At 45.4% G+C, this 20715-nt stretch overlaps 1 protein-coding gene across 3 annotated transcripts in view; it reads right to left on the bottom strand.

Annotated features, from left to right (window-relative positions):
• The window catches only part of LOC142010780 (adipocyte plasma membrane-associated protein), a 122311-nt gene that overhangs the window by 70462 nt on the left and 31134 nt on the right, over positions 1-20715 (bottom strand). For all 3 annotated transcript variants that reach the window (XM_074989211.1, XM_074989209.1, XM_074989210.1), the window contains exons 3-8: positions 9516-9715; positions 7794-7969; positions 3218-3370; positions 1092-1239; positions 655-792; positions 240-332 (exon numbers count right to left, since the gene is read on the bottom strand). In XM_074989211.1, coding sequence (XP_074845312.1) covers positions 240-332; positions 655-792; positions 1092-1239; positions 3218-3370; positions 7794-7969; positions 9516-9715 — 908 coding nt within the window. The remainder of the gene's footprint in view (positions 1-239; positions 333-654; positions 793-1091; positions 1240-3217; positions 3371-7793; positions 7970-9515; positions 9716-20715) is intronic.

Raw genomic sequence — 20715 nt, 5'->3', positions numbered from 1 at the left:
TCTGGAGCTAGTCAAAACTTTAACCGGTCAAAATTTAAATGAAAATGTTTCATGGAAAAAATTGCTGGTTTTCAGGCAGTTAAAAGAGCAGATCAAAATTTGCTGAAGAAGGTCAAAAACGTTAATAAAATATTTTCAGGAAAAAAGACCCCCCAAAATGGGGATGGTGTCACCACTTTCTAGCCATTCAGTGACAATTCCTTGCAAACATTTTCTCTCTCCCCACCCGTCTTTTTTACCTGTTTGCCACCACGTATCCACAAGGGTGCACCGGCTGTCTCCCACTACACTGTAGAACCATTGCCAGGCTTCATGGTTAATTGGTTCTCCCACTGAATCCAAAAGAGGAAAGAAAGAAGGATGAACTCTGGGGAAAGGATCTGTATGCAGTCTGCTTTCCCTTCAATATAGGCAAGTCTAGATAAGATTTTTACTGGTAAATGTCTGGCATTGGACTCTTCATTTCTTCTACATAATTAGTAACTCGTGTGCAACCTGTATTTGAGAGAATATCTGTTCCCAGCCATTGCAAGCCAGTCCTCCATTGGTATAAACTGGCACAGCAAGACTGACTTCAACAGAGCAATACCAATTTACATCTATTGAGAATCTGTCCCCACAAATCCCTTCATAAGAGTGTTTAGTTCCTCTCACCTGATCCCAGGATCTTTAAGGAAGATCTGTCATACATCTTCACCCACTTATCGCCGTACTTCAGCAGAAGTCGTATAGCAGTAGGTGCACCATAAAACTGGTTAATTTTTAATCTCTGTACAGTTTCCCAATAACGACCTGCAAACTCCCAAACATTTTCCTTTAGTATATCTGATTAGGAGCATAAATACTGTTACAAAGGCTGAACACTAAAGTAAACACCAGTACAAAACTGTACAGCAACTATAGTATAATGCTGAGGGTGTATTTATTATCCTGGGTACCTGCATATTCCTAGTTTTTATAGTCACATCCTCCACAGAAATGGGACAGGTGATGATAGGAAAGGGAATGCATCTACCCAGGTAGCCAGGTCACATGCAGGGCTCCTGTGCTATATACATGCCTAATTAAAACTGCAACTATTACTCCCTCACCTGGGTCAGGATACAATGGAGTGCTTTCAAACAGCACAGAGGTGGCTCCATTACACAGTGGTCCATATACAACATAACTATGCCCCGTGATCCAGCCAATATCAGCCACGCAACCAAAAACATCGCCTTGTTGGTAGTCAAACACATGCTGCAAAGATAAACAGTGTGAAGCTGTTTCTAATGCTGAAAGAAATAACATGCTACACTTGATCAATTATTTCAATTCAGCCAGCAAAAAAATCACTCAAGCATATACACAAAGTACACATAAATAGATGAGATATGAATGCACGGAGGCAAGCAGCCTCAATATCACTCATATCCAAGCAGCGGGCCAAACTTGTGGCCCTTAGTCTGCAAATCAGATGAACTCCTTCTGTGTCAGTGGGAGTGTGCCAGAGTAAAGAGAAGGTTGTGATCCTGCAATGTGTAGGAGGCCATCTGTGACCATGCAGTGCCCCACCAAGGCCAATGGGCTGCTCAGAGAGGCAGAGCTCCTTGCAGAATGGGGCCTCAGCATTTAACCAACTTTACAATTACTACAAAGTGTTCTGTTTATTTCCAGTTCAATGGGTGGATATTAACAAAAGAGACTAAGTCTCCGTAAGGGATTTGCCCTAGGAACCCTCACTCCATTTCTTCCCTGACTCAGTGGTTGCCTTTCACATTACACTTTAGATAAAAAGCATCCGGGGCCTGATTATCCCTCCTCAGCTATCAGACATATCCTGCCTAGGAAAACTGCAGCTGGATTTACCTTTTAAGTAATAAATAAATAATTATCAGCATAAAACCAAACCCAACACTCTACACTGAAATCAGACTCAAAGGGAAAGGGAATGCAGGGACAGGAAGGAGCTCATCAGCTAACCACTCCAGGACCAGTGCTGGATCACTTCCAAAGTACCTTTTCTAACGCTGGTGAATTTAATGGTAACAAATTTGAGAGACAGCATCTGTGTAGGGAGTGAGACTCCCAGAGTGCTTAGACCAAAGTGGGGAACCTTCGTTTTGGACTGACAAGCAAACACATTGTATGCTCCATCTTGCAATTATTCAAAAAGGAAGAAAGTCGACCAGTGTAACTCCACTGCACTGGAGACAGCTTGAACAGCTCACTCCACTGCCTTGAATGGATCACATTCAAATGCTCTAAAGCTCACCTCTGACCTGAGATCAACCCAATGAAGAATATCTCAGAAAATTACATGTGAATGAGAGGCTGGGACTAGGCTTGAAATCTCATCTAGAAATTTCACTATAATAATAGTATATGGATTTCTACTATAAGCTGAACCTCTCTAGTCCGGCAACACTCAAGGTCCCCATGGTCCCATAAAGTTTGTTTCCAGCCACCAGCACTGGATCTCAGCGTTCTGTGCTATTAGTTAGCTGTAATTTACCCAACTGTCTCCTAAGAGCTCAGTAAGCTGTGGAAGTGTCGGCACTGCTGCTAAACAATGTTGACCTCCTGTGGTCCAGCAAATTCTCTCATTCAGGGCTGGTCATGTCCCAAGAGTGCCAGACTAGAGAGGTTCAACCTGTACACTTTTCAGGAGGGGATCTCAAAGCAGGAACGGCAAGAAGTTAAGCCTCACAACATCCCTTTGCAATAGTCTCATTTGGCACATTTTGCTTAAGGGGAAATGCAGGTGCAGTGAGGCTAACAGACTCACCGAAATCACTCAGCAAATCAGTGTCTGAGGCAGAAAGAGTGAGTGTTAATACAGCTGGTTTGCTCCTGAGCAGCAAGCCTTAAAAAAGGAATTCCTGGGTTAGGAATTCACCACCTCTTTGCAACAAGAACAATCAGTGCCGCATTGCAGTGAAAAACAAAACCAGTTAAGTGACGGACGAATTCGAAACACGCAGGTGCAATCGCTGCGTCATTTGCATTCTTTACAGACCCTGGGATCTGACTGCCCTAGCAGTGTACTTCCTGAAAGCAAATCAATACTGTTTAATTATTAATGTGATCTTGTGTACTTTTCAACTCAATTACACACAATACGCCAAGACAATTTGCAAACACTGACAGAAGCAGCCTTATTAAACAAACAAACGTCCCACAATAATACTGATAAAACACAAATGCTCTTCTCCTGAAGGTAACATTGCTAAGGTACCTTGTGTGTCACCGCAGAATAAAGCAGGTACCCAGCCTGGGTGTGAACAACCCCTTTGGGTTTTCCTGTGCTCCCTGAGGTGTAAAGCATGAAGAGCATGTCCTCGCTGTCCATGGTTTCAGGAGCACACACAGGAGCCTCCTTGGCCATCTCCTAAGACAACAGGGGCATCAAAAGAAACGCATTAGCTTCATGAAGTAAATCCTTCCGTAACAACACATCAGTATTTCACCAGGGTACCAGCTACTTGTAAAAGAACGGTCATTTCGTCAGCTGATGCCATCGTTTTCTGCAGCGAGCCTGGCAAGAGCTGAGTATTTACTAAAAGAAAGAAAGTAGAAGATGATGACCTGGCACAAGGTCAATGCAGATGAAGCAGGACCTGGCATGGATGCTCAAATGACAGGCACCATCTGTTCCCCGGATGCAGAAACAAAAGGAGGTGTACAGCACACTCACCTAGGTGTTCATGTGGACCGTTTGCAGTGCCCATTCCCTAGCCCCTCATCTTCAGTGAGACTCAGGTGTTAAAAGGAAGCAGACAAATAAAACCCGCAGGGACTCTCACAGGGCTGCAGACCTTGGGAGGGTTAGAGTGGCAGGCAGAAAATCGAAGCGGGATTCCTATCCTGAGCCACGCTTGTCTTTAGGGGCTAAGCTCCAGTTATGGATTCTTCTTTTTCTAATTTACACTTTTCCATTTCATTTTAAAACACCTTTTGGATTTCCCAGTGCCTGCCACCATTTCTGGCTAGAGAAGGAGCTGAAAGTCCTGCTGACACCAGCCGGTACACAGGATAGATTTGACTTTATTTTTTTAAGAGAAAAGAGAGAGGACACTGTTAACAATCCACACGCTTCCAAACACAGACCCAGCCAACTTCCTTGTAATCCCCTTTGCCTGTGCTGGAGTCACAGCAATGACATTGGAAGAACTCCTGGCAGAGCCCATTCGGAATGCCATGGACTCAATTCCAACACATTCTCAGTGCTGACCATGGGAGTGAGAGTGAGCAAGAGCCCCTTATGTCGCTCCTCCAGTTCCCTTGACTGTGGGCCTGGCATGCCAGAGAATGTGCGGTTTCTGGCCTGCTTACTCCATCCCTAGAGCAGGTGGCTCGAGAGAGGCTAAAGGCTTAGCTTCAACTGCCACCCACCAACCAACCTGCAGTGGGGAGAGCAGCTAGCCCAATGATAGGGAAGTAGCAATCTGCTGCCATTGTTAGTCAGCAGCCTCAATACCCCAGCTCACCTCTGGAATATGTAGCTCATAAAAGGTGGAATTAGGACTCAGAGGCTCCAGCACAGTGCTTTCTAGAGCTACTGTGGGGATGGAGCAGTGCTCAGGCAAAATACAGCCCTGTGGGGCCCACTCCGTATTGCTTCTCCCCAGCGGTGGTGCTTACACCTGTACAAACCAGGGATGAAAACACACTCATTTTGCTTACACAGTTGACAGCCACTGAGCCCTGATACACTGCCCAAGGTACAAGGCAGGGGAGAGAGGGCTCCCTGTGCACCTACATACATGATTCATGGGCTAAGACATTTGCTGATGAATAAGGCAGGCTAGTTCTGGTTAGGGTTTATTATTACTGTCTAGCTATACCTCCTATTTAAGTGGCACAAACGCAATGCAGTCAAGGTATTTTCACTCGAGTAGATTTTTAGCTGCAAAGTACAGATTTGCAGTGGCAAATGTGACAAGGGCTTTGCTTGCTGTTCCTGGCACAGTGACACTGCTACTCTGCATCACGCTGCTTGTTCCCAAGTGTACAATATGAACCACATTTTGACGATCCCTCTTTCTCCCCCAGGCCATATCAACGGTAAATATTTCCAAACAATCAGTCTCCATGGAAAAGGGACAATTACAGCGTCCTTCCTGTATGTTATGGCCTCTCCTGTGTCTTGTTTACTCCTGGAGCTCCATACAGTATGTTCAGTTTTGGAAGAAAAATGACACTCCACAGTGACTGACTGGACCACATTGGCAAGTCCAAGCACAGAATGGCTCCAGCTGCAGGAGTGTCAATACATTCTGTGACTCCTGAAGCACTTACTCCTTGATGCTTAGCACTGTTCCAGTGAGAGAGGAACTGGAGCGATTTCCAAGCACTGGGCATTGCAGTCCACTGTGGAATGGAATTCAAGAGGCCATCTTCTGAACTGGTGCAGCTGCAACATTTGAAAGTTCCTGACCATGCTGGAGAGCATCTGCTGTAGTCTGCTCTTGTTCCCTCAACTAAAGGCATTGTTCTGGTCATTGTGATTAACAGTACAGTCAGGAACCATAAAACACTTGGGGTACCTGTTGTGTGTAAAGACAGCAGAAGCTCTGGATGCTGTAAATAACAGTTTTATTTAGAGTACTTGGGGATTAGGGGAAGGTGTCATATCCCTTCCTCTGATCTGCAGGAGGAGGTTAAGATTAGGGTGCTAGAGGGATTCCTGAAGTAAACAAACTTGGTGGCAGGATTGAGTCAACTGAAGGCACAGCTACCGTGGATAAAAGCCCACTGGCACAGCCACAGCTGGCTTGGTGCCACTGACTTGGCCCCACAGGGCTCAGGCTATAGGGCTAACAACTGCAGTGTAGACATTCAGGTTTAGGCTGAAACCTGAGTACTGGGACCCTCCAGCCTGAGTCTGAATGGCTGCACAGCAATTTTTCAGCCCCAGAGCCCAAGCGCCACAGGCCTGAATCAGGTGATCCAGGCCAGCCTCTGTTTCAGATCCCCACGTAGACACACACACTTACACATGCCAGAGAGGACAGACTGAAGACAACAGTCTGCATGTGTAGCCATCAGATCAGACAGAAAAATGTTTAGGTTTAAAACACTGAGAAGAGAGAAAAGAAAATACATCATTGCTTCAAATTCTTTTAATCCACCTCATTTATAACATGAGACTACACAAGCCCTACAGATCTTCTTCATCATCATCATCATCAACCACCATGGGCTCAACACCTGTTGGTGTCCAATGCCTCCCTCGTTATTCCCTTCCATCTTTTCCTGTCCAGTGCGGAGTGGCTTAGCTTCTTAGTAACACAGAGGTAGCCGTGTTAGTCTGTACTCCAACAAAACAAAAAGTTTCTGCAGACTAGTTCCACACTAATCTACTATATCATCTACCCATTCTCTGTAGGGTCCTCCTCTCCTATTTGAGCCGTCCTTTATGCCAAATACCAGGGTCTTGACTTTTCATTCATTGTTCATTCTGCAAATATGCCCAAATAGCTGTAATTTTTGTTGTATAACCTTCTGCGGTAGGTTCTCTTTTGGCTGTATCTTCCTATATAATTCCTCATTGGTGACCTTCTGCATCTATCCTATTCTCAGGATCTTTCTATAACAACTCTTCTTGAATGCCAATATCCTTCTCTTTGAATCTTTCGTTATCACCCGTGTCTCACATCTGTACAACACGCTCCTGAAAACACAAGTTTCCAAGATGCTCGGCTTCGTTCCTAAGCTAATCACTTTGCTTTTCCAGATCTTATCCATGGCTTTCAAACTCGCTCGTTTTCACTATTCTAGTCGCCATTTCCTTCTTACAGTCTAGATCATATGTCATGTTGCTCCCCAGATACGTAAACTTCTCCACATTCTCCTGTTCAATTCTGTCTACACTGATCTTCCTTCCTATTTCCTTGTCTCCAAATACCATTGTTTTCATTTTACCAATGTTCATAATCAATCCGTACCACTTCCCTTCCTCATTTAGCACCTGCACCATTCTCACTAGCTTTTCTTTATCTTCCTCAATGATAACTATATCATCCACGAACCTCATGTTGTTAATCCTCATCCCATGCACTGATATCCCTTCCACCTCTTCCTTGATATTATCCATCACTCACTTTAGATGCGTGATGAAGATCGTGGCGATATTGGATCTCCTTGTCTCATACCTCTACTCATTCTAAACCAACTTCCGAAGTGTCTGCACATTCTCACTGCTGCCTCTACATTGTCACTGATATCCTTCAACAACTGTATCAGTCTGCTATCCACTCTGTACAACTCCAACACCGTCCAAGTCACTTTCTGATCTGTACTGTCGAATGCCGTCTGAAAATCGACGACCCAAGTGTAGATGTTCCTGTTCTTTCGTAGAGCTCTCTCCACTATCAATCACAGTGCCAATATCTGCTGTATGGGTACTTCTATTTTTCTTGAGTCCCACTTGCTTATCCACTAGATGTTCATCTATCTGCAACCTCAGTCTCTCCATCAGTATCATCATCAGCACCTTATAGACAGATCTTCCTTGCCATTATAATGCACAGAGAACACACAGCACCAAAGGCAAATTTAGGCCAGGTTATTTACAAGTGTGTCCATTCTAAGTTAAGTTGATTGTACTTTCTCCTTAGCTCTGCTAGCATGGCCCTGACAATCATTTTAATAATACAGGCTCTAACCCTGCCTCTAATTCACCCTGAAAATGAGTCTATTAATTGGCACGGGGATCTGTTTGTTACAGTCTATGAGGCACCCTCCGCTGAGATATAGGCCCTCACACCCTGTAGGAAATACTTCGATAAAAGGTAACAAAGTCAACATACTTCTTCCAGAGGAATATCCCGATTACCCAGCTCAACTTTGGCATCTGTTCTCTGAGCCACGAAGACATGCTTGACACTTGGACAGTTCTTTACAGCTTCATCCACCGTCTTCTTCAGCTCTATAACACGTCCTCCCCTGATTCCCTGGTTGTAGGTAATGACAGCTTTGCAGCCAGCTAACAGGAGAGAGATTTTGCAGACTGATCAGTGTGTTTTTTCCAAGACCTTCGCCCTGCATCACTAGTCTTGGGGATGTTAAGCAGCACACTACAATGGTGAGGCTACTCAGAAATTCTGTCAGACAGTAACAGGCAACACCATTGGCAAATGCTCCTTGTAACCCTGACAGACTGAAGGCAGGATGGAAAAGCAGAACCAAGGCCTGATCCAAAACTTACTAAAATAAATGAGTTTCCACTGGTTTTAATGGGAATTGGATCAGGCATCTTACTGGGTAAACACCATCTTTTTCACACAACTTTCAGATCCTTTCTACGGACTAGCTATTACAGCCCCTTCAAATCTCCCATTAAACCCCACCCCAAGCAAATTCAGTGTCCTTTGTTTGTCTGGGTGGTTTTGGTTGTTGTTTTTCTGACTGGTTGGTTGGTTGGTGCGTGTTAGAGATGCCAGTGGATTTCCAGTACCCAGTTAGTTCACATGAGGTTTTCAGGATTTCTGGATTTTCTGAGAGCCATATCACAACTGTGCCAACTTCACCACAGCACTTCGAATTGCAACCCGCATTTCAGGCTATGTTATTTGTGTAGCAGATGATACAGCTGTACAATAAAAGAATGCTTGCCAATAACTAGCAAAGATAGAAGCCAAAACCTTTCCTGGCTCCCACAAATTACCTTCCATTCAAAAAAACTTCCCCAAGAGAGTACATATCCTCCTGCTAGCCATACAGAAAGATGACTTTTTGGAACAGGTATATGTAACGATCATAGCCCCTAATGTTATGTGATACACCCCTGCCTTTTGATACTTTTGTTTCTGTGGTGTCTATCATTGGTTTATCCAATTATATTATAAGCTCTTTGGAGAAGCAACTGTCGATATATGTTTATACAGTGACTAGCACAGTGGGGCCAAGACTCTTAGTTGGGGATCGGAGGCACTTCAGAAATACAAATTAACTCTATGCTGCAGAGTCAGCACTTTGCAAGAATGCACTAGAAAACTGGCACTTCAGTATAAGAGAACATAACCTGACCCTTGCCAGAAGTGCCAGATTTCCTTTGGTTTAAAAACTACTTGGCAGCAATTTACAATTGATGGACTGTCACAGTGATTTTAAGAGCTTGTTAAACACACAACAGTTTGTGCACATCTGGAACTGAGAGTCAATGCAGTGACAGCACTCTGGTGCTTTGCTAAGAAGAGAAGTGAACTGCCCAGCAAAATGAGAATAAGCCAGCATCCTTCGCCAGTAGCCAGGACAGGCATGGTTGCTGTCCCTGGCCTATGTTTGTCATAAGCTGGGAATGGGTGACGGAATGGATCACTTGCACACTCCCTGTTGTGTTCATTCCCCCGGGGCATCTGGTATTGGCCACTGTCAGCAGACAGGACACTGAGCTAGATGGGCCTTTGGTCTGACCCAGCGTGGCTGTACTCATGTGCCTTTCTTTGCATGCTGTATGTTGAAACTGGATCATCCTTCAAGGAGCAGAGAACTTTTCTCATATGTATGTTGATCATTTTAAAACTACTTACAATCAATGATCCTTCCAGCTAAAGACTCTGCACTGAATCCAGCAAAGACAACTGTATGAACAGCGCCAATTCTGGCACAAGCCAGCATGGCAGCCACAGCCAGAGGAGTCACAGGCATATAGATTGCAACCCTGTCCCCTTTCTGTACTCCGTATTTCTTCAGTGTGTTGGCAAGACGGCAGGTCGTGTCCAGAAGTTCCCTGCAGCACACAAAGAGATTCTCTTGTCATTTTCACCTGCAAGCTGCTTCACATTCATTTATTCCTAATGAACAATTTATGTCTACACAGAACACGTCTGAACCTGAGCACAGAGGGTCCTCGTGGGCAGCTGCTCACCCACTTCCAAGCTCTTATCTGTATGGTCCCAGAAGGTTCCATCTTCTCCCCTGTACTTTCCGACTTCTCTGGGGGTGGCTATTCCACACATTTGTGACTGTATCAGGAGTAGGCATACCCAAACTAATTATTTCATTTTAAATCTATCTAGCCCAGGTGATAATAGTTAGAAAGGCGGCAGCACAGAGACCAGCAACCCCACAAAGTAGGCGCCCAGGATCCCCGGCTGGCTTGTACTTGGGCCGCAAGCCTATACAAAAGCCTGCGTCAGCCTGTCTTTACTGCTACTACCTGGGCTGGCTGGATTAGCACTAGGAGAGCTATGCCTACCGGTGCCACAGCATTTATTTGCACTGCAGCTGTACCCTGCATGAGGCCACTGGGGAGCTTGTGAGACAGCACAGGCTGAAGTACCACAGTTCTCAGTCTGTGCCCAGACCTGTAGCTCTTTCTATCTGATGTAAACGCTGCAGTCTCACAGCTTTCTCAACTCCTAATCAAAATCCACACACGCAGGTAAGTCACGCAGCACTCAGAAGAGAAGCTGAGGAGACGTCCCAAAATAGTGACAAGGAAGCTGTTCACCGATATGTGGAGGCAAGAATGGATTTGTCTGGGGGTCACAGGGTTCATATGGACACAGATTCTCTTTCATGACAGGGAAACACATTTAGACTTGCAGAATTTAAGGCCAGAAGGGACCCTCATGATCACCTAGTCTGACCTACTGCACATCAGGCTACTGGAGGTTTAATCAAGCTAACATGTTTTACAGGCATTTGGGTTTATGCCAATTCATTGTTCCAAGCTGCCGACTCCTTTCTCAATCCAATTCACCATTTGGGCAAAAGAACGATTTTAAAAAGCCAACAGATTGCCAAGCAACTACATTTAGTCCCCACTAGCGTCTGCGGCTCTCCGAAACACCTTCCATTTTCTGCAAAGGCAGAACGCTTGGCCACGTGTTTAGAAGAGGAATATCCCAGCACAAGCTTTCCTGCTCTGTCTCCATCTCTCTAGAGCAGTGGTGGGCAACCTGGGGCCCCAGGGCTACATGTGGCCCATCAAGGTTCTATTCATGGCCCACAAGGCATTTGGCTTGGCACTGCCCATGCGCAGGGTTGCTGGAGTCCACTGGTTTCAATCCACATAGTGTTTTCCTACTGGTAATACCAAGGTGATGCACACATAAATCAATGGCACATGGCACGAGGTGCATGCTGATTGCACATAACACTGAGCATGAGAGCCGTGGGTTCCCTTTGCATCCAGTCGAGTGCAACTATGATTCAGCTGGCACACCCTGCACATCCTAGGCACACAAGGGCACTTAACAAAACTGCCCTATCCCAGGAGACTCTCTTGGTTCTGACAATCTTGTGGCCCACTGGGATGAAGCAGGGACACTTGTGCGGCCCTGTTACTAGCCTAGGTTGCCCACCACTGTGCTAGAGAGTACACAGCAGCCATTTAGTGAGAGGTACTGGAGGTTTCATCAGAAAAACCATTAACCCAGGTGTGCATCTGTCCTGGTGAAAGTCAATGGGAGCTGCATGTACAAATCAAGTATATGGTCCTCAGCATCCAAACTGCATTAAGCAGCAACAGAATGTGTGTGCTCATCGAAATTGCCTCGGGGAGCAGAGACTTAACTACAAAAAAACAAAAGATGAAACACCTCTGTCTGTACAAGGCAGCACAGTGATAAACAGGTAACCTACTTCTCCCCTCCCACCTCTTCTTTCTGCTGCATCTACCCCAGTTCTGGAACTCCCACTCCAACCCATCTGATGAAGTGGGTTTTACCCACAAAAGCTAACACACTGATTAGCCTACGGTGCCACAGGACTGCTTGCTGGTTTGGATAAACTGGAGACTGGGCCCCCTGAAGGCAGCAGAGCTGCAAGCTGCAAATGCCACCACAGCTCAGGAAATGACAGCCCCGGGGCCTGGCAGGGAGATCACAGTGAGGAAAGCTCTCCCCTGCTTCTCAAATTCATTGGATCCGAGTGTCTGCGGGTATAAAATACCTGCTCTCCCCTGGCTCTACCCTGGTATATTGGGATAGTGCTGACTCAGACAGCGACATATCTCGTAGTGACTCACACCGCCCCCCTCTCTGCAGCACAGCATTAGGGCCCAGGACGGCTGCAGCATTTTTTGACAGAAGGTCAAGATATTTCACCTCCAGCCATTTAAAGGAAAGATTCACTCCACTGCCACTCTTCCAATTGCCAGCAAAGGCCAGCTCACTGTGGTCTGCCCAGACCACATCGCATTGGGAATTAACGTGAACAAACAACACAACCCGACTAAGGGTGTGCTTATGCTATGGAAAGGGCACCAGCACAGCCCACGTGGGCAGATGCAGCCTGCTCTGGGAGATAGGGATGCTTTGCCCATGCAGGAACCCCTCCTTTCCACAGGACCTACCTGCGTCTGCCCTAGCTGGGGGCTATCTTAGCACTGGTCAGTTCTGCACACCCCCGGCTCACACATGCCCATAAAACCTTGTCAAGTACAGACCGAGCCTCAGCCACGCACAGTATTCCTGCTGACACACTTCCAGCACCACGCTGGGTATCTACAGCTAACAGGTTCATCACAGCAGGAATCCTACAAAGCTGCAAATAGCTTGGTCCCGGAATACTTTAACATAGCTCCTCCATCAGCAATGGAAAGTGGGGGATGGGATGCAGGCACACAGAGGAAAACAAGGAGACAGGATAATGACTGGTTGCCATTAAAAAATCCGACGACGGTTTTGTCCAAGAAACAGGAAAAATTAGCCTCAAATCCAAAATGGGGAATTGTGTCCTGTACTCCCACATCCCCCTCCTTTTGTTTTAACTGAAGAGACTATTCTAAATCCACAGAACACAGTAATTTAGGACAGGACCCAGGGGCTGTCTGGTGATGTATTCAGTCTCTGACAGTCACCAGAACTACGTGTTTCGAAGGAAGACCTAAGAACCCCGCAGCAGGCAGATCCTGCTCCTGAGCTCCAGTAGCTAGAACGAGCAAACAGAAGCTGGCCAGGGTGCAATCTGGACTGCTAACAGCTGTGTCCCCTTCATCCTCTAGCCTTGGCTGCTTTTCACATTACTTTGCTATTAAAGTGATCACTCCTAGCCTGCTCACACACCTAGCAGCACAAAAATGCTATACACTCCCAGCTACACATGACCACTCCGGTCAATTTTTCCTGAATTACATACAGGGAGACACCTGCAAATTCTTAATCCCCATCTTGCCTCTCCCCACCCCCACTTTGTCTCCCAAGAAATGGGCATCATGTTCAGCCATGTGCAGGGCAGGACAACATGAGCTCTTTGAAAGCCCACCTTCTCATCACAGAAAAATGCTAAGTCCACTACCCTGGTCTCCCCAGTGCAGTTTCCCACACTAGTCCAAACATGCTGCATAAGATGCTACAATAAGATCAGTTAATTAACTACATAAAGACAGACTAAGTGATTACAAGTGAAGGTGCATGCCAGTCAGGATTGGCTACAAAAGAAAATAAAAGAGTAAAATGCAGCTAATGCTTAACTTAACAAGCGATACGAATTTAAAGCAAAGGTTTTGTATCACCATATGCGGCAATAAATTTCACATGCTTTGAGCCTGGGACCTCTCCCCCTTAGTTCAGTTCTTTGAGAGCCATTGATGTCATGAGCAGAGACGAAGGAGGAGAGAGGTCATTTGTATTGTGTGTATTCTCCACTCTTATACCCCTCTCCCCACCTTGAAGATTACTCCTCCCCTCCCATGCTGAGGTGCATGAAACAAGCAGATCCATCTGGATGTGAGAGTTGAACTGCCTCTTTGATTAAAAGTAACACTCTTATTTATGGAATTATAAAATACTAGAACTGGAAAGGACCTTGAGAGACCATCAGGTCCAGTCCCCTGCCCTCAAGCCAGACCAAAACCAAGAACCCAGTGTGTGAAGTTTAGAGCAGGGGTCAGTAACTCCCAACATGAGTGTCAAGAGTTTTCTAACATGGAATATTCTTGTCATCCATATAAATGTCCAACTTTTTTTTTGTTTCACCTTGCTGTGTTCTTATTAAGCCTGATCTGCTTCATGTGCAATGAGCGCCAATATTCTTTTTTTGCCTCTCGCTCTAAACTGTCACATAACTGGTTAAATAATCCTCTCTATAGGTCGCTTTAGGGCACTCTATGCAGAAAGGCCCCACAGAAGCAAGAGCTAAGTAGGCATACCCATGTGGACACCATATGCAACCACTGGGCTGTTTATTCAAATCAGTTGGCTTCAGAGTCCTCATTTCAATGTAATTTTAAATAAACACAATCATTAGGCATCATGGCGCAAATTACTCTTACTTTAACACTCAAACATGTCACACCATCAGTCCTCCTCATATGGTTCGGATCTTTCTGAGAACCAAGAAAATAAATCAAACATAAAATGAAGCCTCACAAACAGAAGCTGATTTTGCTGATTAGCTGGGCTGTACAGGAAGATGGTTGGGTAATTAAGTGGTTATTTCCTAGGTACTCTCGGTCTTAGAATCATAGAACACTAGGACTGGAAGGGACCCGGAGAGGTCATCGTGTCCAACCCCCTGCCCTCATGGCAGGATCAAGTACTGTCTAGACTATCCCTGACAGACACTTATCTAACCTGCTCTTAAATATCTCTAGAGATGGAGATTCCACATCCTCCCCAGGCAATTCATTCCGGTGTTTGACCACCCTGACAGTTAGGAACTTTTTCCTAATGTCCAACCTGAACCTCCCTTGCTGCAGTTTAAGCCTATTGCTTCTTGTTCTATCCTCAGAGGCCAAGAAGAACAAGTTTTCTCCATCCTCCTTATGACACCCTTTTAGATACCTGAAAACTGCTATCATGTCCCCCCTCAATCTTCTTTTTTCCAAACTAAACAAGCCCAATTCTTTCACCCTTTCTTTGTAGGTCATGTTCTCTAGACTCTTGATCATTCTTGTTGCTCTTTTCTGGACCCTTGCCAATTTCTCCCCATCTTTCTTGAAATGCAGCACCCAGAACTGGACACAATACTCCAGCTGAGGCCTAAGCAGCGCAGAGTAGAGCGGGAGAATGACTTCTTGCATCTTGTTCACAACACACGTGTTAATGCATCCCAGAATCATGTTTGCTTTTTTTTGCAACAGCATCACACTGTTGACTCATTTCACTTGTGATCCACTATAACCCCTAGATCTGTTTCTGCCATACTCCTTCCTAGACAGTCGCTTCCCATTCTGTATGTGTGAAACTGATTGTTCCTTCCTAAGTGGAGCACTTTGCATTTGTCTTTATAAAACTTCATCCTGTTTACTTCAGACCATTTCTCCCATTTGTCCAGATCATTTTGAATTCTGACCCTATCCTCCAAAGCAGTTGCAACCCCTCCTAGCTTGGTATCATATGCAAACTTAATAATCGTACTTTCTATGCCAATATCTAAATTGTTGATGAAGATATTGAATAGAACCAGTCCCAATACAGACCCCTGCGGAGCCCCACTTGTTACACTTTTCCATCAGGATTGAGAAATGTTAATAACTATTCTCTGAGTATGGTTATCCAGCCTGTTTTGCACCCACCTTATATTATCCCCATCTAAGCTGTATTTGCCTAGTTTTTTTATGAGAATATCATGCAAGACCGTTATCAAATGCCCTACTAAATTCTAGGTATACCACATTCACCACTTCTCCCTTATCCACAAGGCTCGTTATCATATCAAAGAAACCTATCAGATTGGTTTGACATGATTTGTTCTTTGCAAATCCATGCTGGCTGTTCCTATCAGCTTATCACCTTCCAAGTGTTTGCAGATGATTTCCTTAATTACTTGTTCTATTATCTTTCCTGGCACAGAAGTTAAACTGACCCGTCTGTAGTTTCCTGCATTGTTCTTATTCCCCTTTTTATAGATGGACACTACATTTGCCTTTTTCCAGTCTTCGGGAATCTCTCCTACCTCCCATGATTTCCCAAAGATGATAGCTAATGGCTCAGACACCTCCTCCATCAGCTCCTTGAGTATTCTAGGATGCATTTCATCAGGCCCTGGTGACTTGCAGACATCTAACTTTTCTAAGTGATTTTTAACTTGTTCTTTTTTATTTTATCTTCTAACCATACCCCTTTCCCACTAGCATTCACTATGTTGGGCATTCTTTCCTCAGACTTCTCAGTGAAGACCAAAACAAAGAAGTCATTAAGCATCTCTGCCATTTCCAAGTTTCCCGTTACTGTTTCTCCCTCCACACTGAGCAACGGGCCTACCCTGTCCCTGGTCTTCCTCTTGCTTTTAATGTATTTATAAAAAGCCTTCCTGTTTCCGTTGATGCCTGTAGTTAGTTTGAGCTCATTTTGTGCCTTAGCCCTTCTAATCTTGCCCTGGCATTCCTGTGTTATTTGCCTGTGTTCATTCTTTGTAATTTGTCCCAGTTTCCATTTTTCATACGGTTCCTTTTTTATTTTGAGATCACGCCATATCTCTTGGTTAAGCCAAGGTGGTCTTTTGCCATATTTTCTATCTTTCTTACGCAGAGGAATAGCTTGCTTTTGGGCCCTTAATAATGTCCCTTTGAAAAACTGCCAACTCTCCTCCATTGTTTTTCCCCCTCAGTCTCGCTTCCCATGTGACCCTACCTACCAGCTCTCTGAGTTTACCAAAATCCACCCTCCTGAAATCCACTGTCTCTATTTTGCTGTTCTCCCTTCCACCCTTCCTTAAAATTGTGAACTCTATGATTTCACGATCACTTTCACCCAAGCTGCCTTCCACTTTCAGATTCTCAATCAGTTCCTCCCTATTTGTTAAAATCAAATTTAGGACAGCTTCCCCTCTGGTAGGTTTTTCAACCTTCTGAAATAAAAAGCTGTCTCCAATGCAGTGCAAGAACTTATTGGATAGTCTGTGTGTCACTGTGTTAGTTTCCCAACATATCACAGAATCACAGAACGCTAGGACTAGAAGGAACCTTGAGAGGTCATCAAGTCCAGCCCTCTGCCCTCATGGCAGGACCAAGTACTGTCTAGACCATCCCTGATAGACATTTATCTAACCTGCTCTTAAATATCTCCAGAGATGGAGACTCCACAACCTACCTAGGCAATTATTCCAGTGTTTGACCACCCTGACAGTTATGACAGTTAGGAACTTTTTTTTATATCTGGATAGTTGAACTTGCCCATTACCACCAAATCCTGGCCCCTGGCTGATTTTGTTAGCTGTTTAAAAAAAGCCTCACCCACCTCTTCCACCGGGTAGGTGGCCTGCAGTAGACTCCTAGCAGGACATCACCCTTGTTTTTTCACCCCTTTTAGCTTAATCCAGAGGCTCTGAACACATCCGTTTCCTATGTCCATCTCCATCTTCTTGAGGTGATGTCAACCTGCTCCCTCAGTCTGTGCAGAACAGAGTGCCAGCTATGTGAGAGAGAGGCACTGACCACAGAGCTGCCTTTTCCCCTATCTGCACACTAAAGGAGCCCCCAAGAACCAAAAGAGAACCACCCAAAGCTAAGCTAAGGTATGAAGGTGGTTATTTGCAAGTGGACATAACAGAACCCTGCTGAGATGCTTCTCATAAGTGAAATGTCCATACAGATGAGTACACTATTTATACAGGAAGAAAGAATGGGGGGGGGTGGAGTTTTACATCAAATATTTTCATATTGCAAAGGAGTTAAATGATAATGCAGAGTGTGATGGTGACACCGTAGGATCTACTATAAACCACCAGAACCAGAAGAGAATGAACAATCTTGGACAACTCGCAAGATATTCTCATCTGTAAGAGAGTGTATTTGTAGGTGAGTTTGACTCTTTGTTGGCTCTCCAGCTTGCTCTCATGCAAAACGAAGGAAGGAAAAGTCATTTGAATCTAGGAAGGAAATGACAGAACAAAAAGGAACCTTGGAACCAGTGATCACAAACTCCTTGAATTCCTCACATCAAAGAATGGGTTTCTGAAGAAAGGGTGCTGCTAGATTGTTGGGGAAGTCAGACATTTAGCGAGCATGGTATAAAAAGACAAAAGCATTAAAATCATAAACACCAGTCTAAGAGAAAGCAGGGGAAACCAATTTATGGCATAACAGACTGCAGTTCTTCTGAAAGACGAGATTCCAAAAGTTAATGCTGGACAATGAGGCTCCATCAGAGGGCTGCTCAAAGCTCTCTAGTTAAAAACTAATAAACCGGTGCCGGAAATGAGAAAGGGGAAGGCAACCAAATTCACAGAGTCGGTTACATCCTGCAGAGCAAAGATAAGGCAGCCAAGACAAACTGAACAGCTAGCAAAAAGGGCTAGGGGAGCTACAAAGGGCTTTGCTGCTGTATAAAAGACTTCGGAGACAGCAGGCCCATTAGTAAATGAAGGTGGGGATAGAATTAACAATCTCCCCCAAAAGGGATGAGACTCTGAACTCTCTTTTCAAAAATTTATATTTGGCAAAAAAGCCAACAACAACAAAAACCACAAACAGAAACAGGAAGTTTGAAGAATTGGTTGGGCTCACAAAATGTTGCTTGAAAAATAAATTCTCACTAGCTCTCTGGCCACAAACAAAGGGTTATGCATCGATTTGGGGAAGGGAATCTCCAGCTGCTCTCCTCAGGGACCAGGGCTTGCTTTAGTCTTATATAACATCTGCAGTAATGATCTGGGAGAAGAAGTAAGCAACTTGTTACCTCAACCCGCCCCCGGCTCAAGGCTCAGGCACCTTCTAAACCAGAGTCACAGTTTAGTCTCAGGCCAAGGCAAAGGAACTGAGGAACAAATCAATTAAAAAATAAAATCTGTTGACCACGCAGGTGTCGAATCTGTAACGGCGGAGTGAGGCAAACAACATGCAGCAGCCTGCCCCTTTGCTGACTCTGACACACTGTTAGCAATATCAAAACAAAAAGCAGTCAAGTAGCACTTTAAAGACTAGCAAAATGGTTTATTAGGTGAGCTTTCGTGGGACAGACCCACTTCTTCAGACCATAGCCAGACCAGAACAGACTCAATATTTAAGACCCAGAGAACCAAAAACAGTAAGCAAGGAGGACAAATCAGAAAAAGATAATCAAGGTGAGCAAATCAGAGAGTGGAGGGGTGGGGGGCTCAGTCTAATTCTTGACCTTCCCCCCCACCCCTCCACTCTCTGATGTGCTCACCTTGATTATCTTTTTCTGATTTGTCCTCCTTGCTTACTGTTTTTGGTTCTCTGGGTCTTAAATATTGAGTCTGTTCTGGTCTGGCTATGGTCTGAAGAAGTGGGTCTGTCCCACGAAAGCTCACCTAATAAACCATTTTGCTAGTCTTTAAAGTGCTACTGGACTGCTTTTTGTTTTGATAGTGTATAGACTAGCACGGCTTCCTCTCTGTTACTGTTAGCAATATGAGCAGGAGAGAGATAAAGTGCACAATCCACCTGCCAAGAAGCAGCAGCTCTCACAGCTGGCTCCATGGCCATGGGCCCGGTCTACCACTGAAATCAATGGGCTATGAAGTCTTTCCACTGATTTCAAAGGGCTTTGGGCAGGCTTCTGTGTGGAAGCACCATGCCAGAAGGGAGCAGGGCTGCTGATCGCTGCTTTCCTTCTCTTCTGAATGCTGGACAAATTCTGGGCAAGCCCCAGTAATCACAGCAACATTCACAGGCAAAAGCAGAGAAAACTTGAATTCAGCCAGTTAGTCATTATCTGAGGCCAGCTGCTTGAGCCACACGCAGGGCCAGGCACCTGTTCACACCCTGCTCCCCTGTGTTCATACCCCTCTGCCCCCCACAGCCCTTGTCTCGTGAGCCCTGCCTTCCCAGCTGCCCCCCCATGCCCAGTGTTCCCCCTGGCAGGGTGGCCTGGGCTGAGATGGGCTCCGCGACCCATGCACAGGGTCGGGCACGCCACAGCCAGGCAACTCGAGCCGCATGTGGGGCCAGACGCCCATGGGCAGGCACCCATACTGCAGGCACCCTTGGACACCAGTGACCAGGCGCCCCCAGCCAGGGGGCTCCAGCAGTTTTTCTACTGCAGCCCGTGAGTGGCAGGGGTTTGGTTCTTTTGGAGAGAGTTTTTTTGGGGGGCGGAAGGTGGGGAGTGTTTTGGGGGAGAGTTGTTTTCAGGAGGTTGTTTTTGAGGGGGGGGCGTTGGGGTGGGGCTGGGGCTGGGGCTGGGAGAGCTGTGCAGAGGGGGAGTAAACCCTTACATTTAGGGGACTGTGGGAAAGAATGGACAGCCCTATCAGTCCATTAAATGGAGGGTTCACACTCTCCTAGCGGGAGCTGGGAAATTGACCAGGGCTGCTGCTCCTGCCTCAGAATGCGGGGCTGAGGGAACTGTGGGATAGGTTCCCACAATGCACTGCTGCAACAGTCGATTTTTGATGACTTCAGTGTGGAAGCAATGTGTCAAATTCGTTGGGAGCCTGTGGGAAGTGAGGATACTCAAAATCGAAGTTAGAAAGAACAGCTTTATAAAATCAATTTTAATAAATTCAAATTTTTCCTGTAGTGTAGATGTACCTGAGCCAACGCCCCAGCTAAAGTCATAACTCAATGAATGCAAACTTCTCTTCTCTTCTCTGATGGCTCTATTAAACACTTCCTGAATCATTATTAAAAACCTACAACCTATCCTTAATCAGGATGCCACACTCCAGAAGGCCCTAGGTGACAAGCCTGTTCTCTCCTACAGACAACCTCCCGACCTTATGAGGATTCTCACCCACAACCACAGTCTATACCACAAGAACACCAGTCCTGGAACTTTTCCTTGCAACAAAACCTGCTGCCAGCTTTGTCCACGTATCTATTCTGGAGATACCATCACTGGACCTAACCAGGTTATTCACAGAATCACAGGCACA

Source organism: Carettochelys insculpta, chromosome 3 (assembly GCF_033958435.1).
Source record: "Carettochelys insculpta isolate YL-2023 chromosome 3, ASM3395843v1, whole genome shotgun sequence".
Classification (NCBI taxonomy): domain Eukaryota; kingdom Metazoa; phylum Chordata; order Testudines; family Carettochelyidae; genus Carettochelys; species Carettochelys insculpta.
Note: the sequence above shows the minus strand (reverse complement) of the source record. Positions and strands in the feature narration are given on the sequence as shown.